The following is a 7,830-nucleotide window of genomic DNA, read 5'->3' as shown; positions in this document are numbered from 1 at the left end:
CTCAGTAACCTGATGAACACCTGACCAGAGGACCAATCAAGGGACAAGATAATTTCAAATCTCTGTGGAGGGAAGCCTTTGTCTGTGTTCTTTGTTTGAATTCGTTCTCTCTTGGATTTAAGGGAGGCCAGACATATTCTTCAAGTTCTCCAAAGTTTCCTGAAGTATTTTCTTCTATTCAGTATAGTGAATATTAGAAAGGCGAATTAGTCTTATAATTTAATTTCTGCATTTGCAATTGTGTGTTTGCTGGAGAAATATCTTTATTTCTGTTGCTGTTACTTTGATTATTCTGAGGAGGAGGGAGGGGAAGTCTCTCCAATTTTTATAAGTTAGACCCTGTAATTTTTTCCATCCTGGTATTACAGAGATAATGTACTTTCTTTCTTTCTTTTAATAAAATCTTTTCTTTTTAGAACTTGATTGATTTCTTCCCTTGTTTGGATTTTCAGGGGAAGGGGAGGGGGAAAAGTGAATCCCTCTTTGTTTGATTCAAGGAATTTGAATCCAGGTATCTCTCCTAGGGACTTGGAGAGGGGAGGGGGGAATGGATTACTTCCCTTTGTGTTAAGATTCAAGGAGTCTGGATCTGTGTTCCCAGGGAAGGTTTGGGAGGAATGGAAAGTGTACCAAAACACTATATTTTTGGTTGGTGGCAGCTTTACCAGATCTAAACTAGGATTTTAGTTTAGAGGAGTCCATGCAGGTCCCCATCTTGTGAACGCTAAAGTTCAAAGTGGGGAATAAACCTATGACATGGTAGGCAGTGGTTGGGATTTTTTTTAAGAACCAAAGCAGAGAGCCATTGAGAGCTATTCTCTCCTTCTAGAGCAGGGAGGCAGCCTGAGAAGGAGGGGGGGTAGAGGTATTCAGTTTCTAACAAGGTATTGTTAGAAGGAGTTTCTAGCTGGGCTAAGCTGGAGGTATTAGGTTTTTCTAACAGGCTTTGTTAGAAAGGACCCCCACTGTGAGGTAATTGGCAATTGCTAGAAACAAATTACAAAACCAGATTTTCTAGTTTCTTGTGAGCCAGCAAACAATCAGCAAAACACCTTTTGCAAATGAAAAGTTTTGTTTCTTTTTATTCAGTCGTGAATAGAAAGGTTAGGAACTTGTAATCCAAGCAACTGAACCAAGCAACATAGTCAATTCCCTGACTGCAGAGGGGTGTGGCCAGCACCAGAAAGCACACAAACATGAGTAACAGTGAAACAGTTGACAAACTCGACCTGGCCAGGCTGGAGGCTGCAGAAAAAGACAAAGAACATCAGAGACGAATGGAACTATTTAATGCAGAAATGGCCAGGGAAGAAGCTGCCCACAGGAGACAAATGGGGTTAAAAGAGAAAGAACTGGAAATCCAGAAGCAGGCTGGGGAGATCGTGGTGTGTGTGTGTGTCACTGTGTGAGCGTGTCTGTGCAGAGTGTCAGTGTGTGCATGTGTGTCGGGGGTGGCGAAACGCCAGGTGAGATGGTGGCAGCAGATTCCTGCTCTCCACTTGTTTCTCCCCTTTCAGTCTCTCTCTCCCTGCCCCTCCCCAGGGCCATGAGCTCTGCCTCCCTCAGGCAGTCTCGCAGGAGCTCTGCACAGAGCCAGGAGCTCTGCACAGCGCCCCATCCCCAGCTCTCTCTATCACCTGGTCTCAGGAGCTAATGTTGGCAGAGCCCAGGGGGCCTAGGTCCAGCCAGAGACGGTCCCTACCGCAGCTGGGAAGCTGGGCATCAGATCCCACTAGGGAACAGCAGCCAGTCATCAGCCCAGCTCCAGGCCGGATGCAGCAGCAGCGGAAGCTCAGTCAGCCCTGGTAAGCTGAGCAGAGAGAGCAGACTCCTGCTCCTGGGCCATATCCAGGGCCCTCTAGTGGCTGCAGCCACTGGATCCTTTCCAGACACTGGGCACAGTCAGATCTAGCCAGAATCCTTCCCTCCCTCGTAACACCAGAGACAGAGCCCCAGGGAGCAAAGGCTTAGAAAACAGGCTTTATGGTGACAGGCTCAAGGAGCTCGAGCTATTTCGTTTAACAAAGAGGAAATGGAGGAGTGACTTGATCCTAGGGTGACCAGACAGCAAGCGTGAAAAATCCAGACAGAGGTGGGGGGTAATAGATGCCTATATAAGAAAAAGCCCCAAATATCGGGACTGTCCCTAAAAAATCAGGACATCTGGTCACCCTACTTGATCCCAGTCTAGACTCATACCTACAGGGGGAACAAACAAAGGGCTCTTCAATCTAGCAGAGGAAGGTATAACATGATCCAACGGGACAAATTCAGACTGGAGACAAAGTGAACATTTTCAACAGTGAGAATAATTAACCATTGGAACAACTCACCCAGGGTTGCGGTGGATTCTCTATCACTGACAATGTTTAAATCAAGACTGGATGTTTGTTCTACACGCTCTGCTCTAGGAATGATTTGGGGCAGATCTCTGGCCTGTGCTATACAGGAGGTCAGACAAGATGACCACAATGGTCCCATCTGGCCTTGAAATCTATTAATCGAAGACCTTGTCTACATTAGAAAATTGTCCGGCTTTAACACTGGGTATAGCTAACGTGGTACCACTTCCTCCCCCCGAGGGCGGATGCAGTGATATCAGTACAAAGATGCTAATAGCCGTATAGCTGTTCCAATCATAGAACTGAAAGGGACCTTGAGAGTTCATCAAGTCCAGTCCAATACAGGAAGACGAATGACTATACTGGTAAACACCACATTTATACCAGCGTAGCTGCATCCACACTGGAGTTTTTACCTGTATACCTGTTTCAGAAAAAAAAATCACATCTCTAACAAAAGTAGTTATACTGGTAAAACTTTTAAGTGTAGACCAGGTCTCAGGTATTTATCTGGACCCCATCACCAGAGGTGGATTAAGATTTATTGGGGCCCCCAACATCCCCCCGCCACAGGGCCCCACACCCTGCTCCTCTCCTTCCCATAAGGCTCTGCCCCCTGGCCTGGCCAGAAGCCCGGGCCAGGGTAAGAGCTACCCAGAAAGCCTGGGGCACTATGGGGATCCCTGGACCCTCTATCTTTCCTGGGCAATGCATCCTGGGGGACAAGGACACGGGGCACCCTGGTCCCCCACCCAGGGCAGCTGGAGGACATGGTCTCCCCACAGCTGCCTGGGCTCTCTGGGTGACTTTTACCACAGCCTAGGAGGGCACGGACGGAGGGACATTTGAGTCACTGTGAGTGCAGTGGGGCCTGGGTCAGCCCACACTGGGGGCCAGGGGAATGCAACTCATCCTTGCTCTGCCCCCAGGGCTTCTCTGGCCCTACTCCAGCCCTGCCCCCAACCCCAGCCTCACCTCCTGCATCACTCCCAGCCACGGCCCCACTCCTGGCCCCTGATTGCAGCCCCTGGCCCCCTGCAGCCCCCAGCTCCCACTCCTGACTCAGGCCCCAGCTCCCGGTGGGTGCGGGCCAGGAAAAGGGGGGCACAACCTAAAAAATGTGGGGACCCCTGCTAAGGTAACCATAGCTACCGTTCTGGCCCTGGATGGATGTCCCAACTTTTTTGGCAAAACTGGATTTGTCCCATTTGCTCTTGTCAACTGATCGCCAGGTGGCACGAGCCATACAGCACAAATAATGCAGTGTTGGCAAAATGGGGCTTGAGGCGGGGGGGAGCAGTGGGGCTCTGGGGGGGGGGTGTGGCAAGAGGCAGGGCTCAGGCCAGCCCTGCATAGGGCAGGACGGGGTTTGGGTAAGTGCCTCAGGCTGGCTACATGTGGGAAGGAGGGGGGAAGAGAGAGGGGGCTCGGGCTGGCTCCACACGGCGGGCAGGGGAGGAGGGCACTATACTCATTCACTCTCTATACAGGTTCCCGCCATCTTCCAGCCTGGCTGGGGGCGAAGAGGAGGTGCAGGGCAGAGGACCAGTGCTGGGGGGGAGAGAAAGGAGCAGCAGGGGGTGGGGCCAGGGTGCCAGTGCACCTGTGGGGCCTATATGGTAACCCGCCACTGCCCATCACCGTAATATCCTACTCACCTTTAAAGTCTTTATCCTCACAACACCCTTGTGAGGTAGAGCAGGGCCAATAACCCATTGCTCAGATGGGGAACTGAGATGCACAAGGCCAGATTTTTAAAGGTGTTCAGGCATCTATTTTCTAAATCACCTGGGTGCCTACAACTCACTGATTTCATGTGTTTAATGGGTAATGAAATAGGTGCCTGGGCACGAACCCGGCACAAATTTAGCTCTGGCTGGGTGGCAGGAGAGCGCTGGCTGCTGGCTGGCATGCTGCCATCAGCAGCAATGTGGAAGTCAGGGTGGCATGGCATGGTGGATTCCCACCCTTACTTTTGCGCTGCTGCTGGTGACAGTGCTGCCTTCGCTGGGCGGCCAGAGAGCGTCAGCGGCTGGCCAGGCACCCAGTTCTGAAGGGAGAAGCAAAAGTGGAATAAAAAAAGCCCAAATAAGTGATCTTCAGCTAAAACAAGACCAGAAAACCATAACCCGCAACTTTCCAAAAATTAAAGAGGGAAACAAGCCCAATTCCGCTTATTATAAAGCAGACTTGGACACTACTGTGCCTTTTTGTCCCTTTACTTTCTTATGCCAAAGAACTTCCTTTGTATTTGTTAAATCAGGGAATGAATCAGAAAGCTTGGGAGCCCAGGACCTTGGTCTAGCTAACATTGTCATTTCGCCAGTTCTCCAGCAAGTTCAGACTGTTTTGCTGAACAAATCATACCAGCAGAAAATCATGAGATTGACTTAAAATCATGAGTTTAAAAAAAAACCAAAAAAACCCCAATAACTGTGGGATTGTGTTTATTTGCCTTCTGGTGATGGCGTCTTTAGGATGCAGGTTTTCAAGCTTTTCTTTGCGACCATGAAGGGTAAAAACTTGCTTTTTCCTTTAATAAAAGCTGAGAAATTTGTCCAACAGAATCACAGGACTCCGGGAGCTTTAAGAAAAATGCCAAATACTGAAAGAGAAGACTAAGTGGTCATTTGATCACAGTCGACATAGACAGCTCTGTTAAGATCCAGCAGACAAAAGCAGGAAGCGAGCCAATGGCTGGGAACGGATGTGAGACAAATTCAGACTAGTAAGGTTCAACAGGAGGGGCATGAACCATTCAAATATTTGCTGTGAACAGGGTGGTTCTCTGAATAAACATGGAGTCTGTCAGCAAGACTGAATGTCTTTTAGGTCAAATAGAAACTATTGGACTAGATGCAGAAATTAGTGGATAAGAATCTCTGGCCTGGGTTATGCAGGAAGCTGTGTTGGATGGGCACAATGCCAGAAATGAGGCATCAGAACTAAGTGACGCCTGCAGACTGGATTTGGATCTGTTTTGTATGTTATACTTCAGAAGGAGAATTGCTAATTGGTTGATTTATTCAGGGCTCTTTCTTAGTCGCTCATCCATATCAGAGGAACAGATAAGGTGTTAAAATGTATCCACTCTCTTCAAATGAATGAAACTTGCTTCATTCATCTTTCACTTTGGAGAAGTTGCCAGCTATTGCGATTTGATCATAAGTCTCACAATAGCTGGTGTTGGGTGACCTTGGGCAAGTCACTTCCTTGCCCTGTGCCTCAGTTTCCCTACCTGTAAAATGGGGATAATTATACTTCCTTCCTTTGTAAAGTGCTTTAAGATCTACTGATGAAATGTGCTGTACAAGAGCTACATATTATTATTAGCTTTTTCTTTTTTTATATAAATACATTTCTAGCCCTCATGGCTATGGTGAAAAGTTTGAGGGCATCTGAAAGCTTTAAAACCCAATAGGCAATTAGAAAGAACCCAAAATTTATTATTATGTTTAAAACACCTCTTGATTAATCTCGGGTTTTTGAACACTAGGGAGTTGGTAGTACAGTGAATTTCTGAAGTGAAGTGAATTTCCAATCCACCAAGCTGAGCCTGGTTCTGTTATTTGATTGATCAGAAAAATGTGCCCTGGGTTAAAGAATGCAACTGCCTTAACAAAAATCCCTTCCCTGATCTCCCTAAGTAGGGCTGATTCTCATGACTTTCAGAGAGAGCTAACAGCTGTACTTCAGAAAACTCAGATGTCTGTTCACAAGAAGCACTCACTCCAATTAGCCACCACACACCCCACCCAATGGTACAGGAAACCCACATCAAAGGAGTAACGGAAGACCAGCTAGGTTATATTGTTCATAAAAGCCAGCAGAAGATGGAGAAAGACTGGCATGAACTCAGATTGTTCTGGGGAAAGGAGCCACGAGAAGAGGTTTAAATTTTTAACAGTGAGGATAATTAGTCACCAGAACAATTTACAAGGGTCGTGGTGAATTCTCCATCACTGTCAATTTTCAGATCAGGACTGGATGTTTTTTTCTAAAAGATCTGCTCTGGGAATGATTTTGGGGCAGTTCTCGGGCCTGTGTCACAAATGGTCCCGCCTGGCCTTGGAATCGAAGGCAGCTCGGGTTGGCAGGATGGTGAGATGGAAGGTTCTAGAAATGAGAGGAAATGTTCAGAGTTATAATCAGCCCCAGATTTGTTTGGATTGGATCGTGTTCCTGAGATGATGCTGCCGCCCCCTTTCTGGATGTTGTTTGGGGTCGAGCAGCCGGAGATGTGGGCTGGAAGGAGCAAACTTCAGCACTGTGGCTACTCCCCTATCTCCACCCTCACCTTTGGACCCTGGGATCCACCCTGACACCATTGGGCCTTCACTGTCCTGACCCTGAAAGGTGCCCTGACCAGAGCAGGCCAGAGAGTAGGAACATGACATTGCCACCTCCACTGGCTCTGGCTAAATCAGTGAGTCTCAAACTTTTTTTTAACTGGTGACCCCTTTCCTATTGCAAGCCTCTGAGTGTGACTCGCCTCATAAATTAAACTTTTTAATATATTTAACACCATTATAAATACTGGAGGCAAGCAGGGGTTGGGGTGGAGGTTGACAGCTCACGACTCCTCATGTAATGACCTCCTGACCTCCTGAGGGGTCCCGACCCCCAGTTTGAGAACCCCTGGGCTAAATCCTGACCAACACTTGAGATGTGAGGGTGTTTCACCTTGCACCCTCTCTCTACTTCCCTTTCTGCCTTCTGTGTAGTAAGAATCTGGATGAATCATCAAGAAAAACTTCACTCCACAAAGCTGTGAGCATGACTGGATAAGAAGCTGAAAGCAACACCTTAACAGCCTGGTAACAGTATGGCTCTTCCGGTCCCGGCGAGACCAGCTATAAAAAATGGTTCAGCGTCTGACATACCATCATAGGTTGTCCTACAATACAGCCTCTAACAAGACCAGGCTGTCCCGGACATCAGGTAACAGGATTGTTTACCTTTACACCAAGAAAGTTGGCAAGGCACCGAAGTCTGCATGTGGTGTGTGTCCAGGAAGACTTCGTGGTGTTCGTATTGTGCGCCCTAAAGTCCTTATGAGGTTGTCAAAAACAAAGAAGCATGTTAGCAGAGCCTATGGCGGTTCCATGTGTGCTAAATGTGTTCGTGACAGAATCAAACGAGCTTTCCTTATTGAGGAGCAGAAGATTGTTGTGAAAGTGTTGAAGGCACAAGCACAGAGTCAGAAATCTAAGTGAATCTCTTTGTATTGTCTGCTTAATAAATGAAAATTCAACTTTAAAAACAAAAAAAACCAGTATGTCTCCTATCAAATGGCTCAGAGCACAATGCTGGGCTTGTCTTTTTCCAGCAGCGAGGCTACAAGTGTGAGTCAGCACCAGAGACAGAAACTGCATTTTCTACCTTTTGACTTTTCTCTCCGAACAAGTTGGTCTTGTTTTGTATGAAAGGGAACAGGATTAGACTCCAGCAGCAGCCACTCCAGATCATTGCAACTGACACTTTTCTC

General features: G+C 47.5%; 1 protein-coding gene across 1 annotated transcript; it reads left to right on the top strand.

Annotated features, from left to right (window-relative positions):
• Positions 1 to 7,176: 7,176 nt before the first annotated feature.
• On the top strand, positions 7,177 to 7,605 carry LOC123368371 (60S ribosomal protein L34-like). Its single transcript, XM_045013138.1, has one exon. The coding sequence runs from the start codon at positions 7,205 to 7,207 to the stop codon at positions 7,556 to 7,558; it is 354 nt and encodes a 117-aa protein (XP_044869073.1). The 5' UTR covers positions 7,177 to 7,204; the 3' UTR covers positions 7,559 to 7,605.
• Positions 7,606 to 7,830: the final 225 nt, after the last annotated feature.

This window comes from Mauremys mutica, chromosome 4 (genome assembly GCF_020497125.1).
Source record: "Mauremys mutica isolate MM-2020 ecotype Southern chromosome 4, ASM2049712v1, whole genome shotgun sequence".
In the NCBI taxonomy this organism is placed as follows: Eukaryota; Metazoa; Chordata; order Testudines; family Geoemydidae; genus Mauremys; species Mauremys mutica.
Note: the sequence above shows the minus strand (reverse complement) of the source record. Positions and strands in the feature narration are given on the sequence as shown.

Bases quoted from the DNA above. Each gene is read 5' to 3' on its own strand.
- LOC123368371 (XM_045013138.1), top strand. From the start codon at position 7,205: ATGGTTCAGCGTCTGACATACCATCATAGGTTGTCCTACAATACAGCC.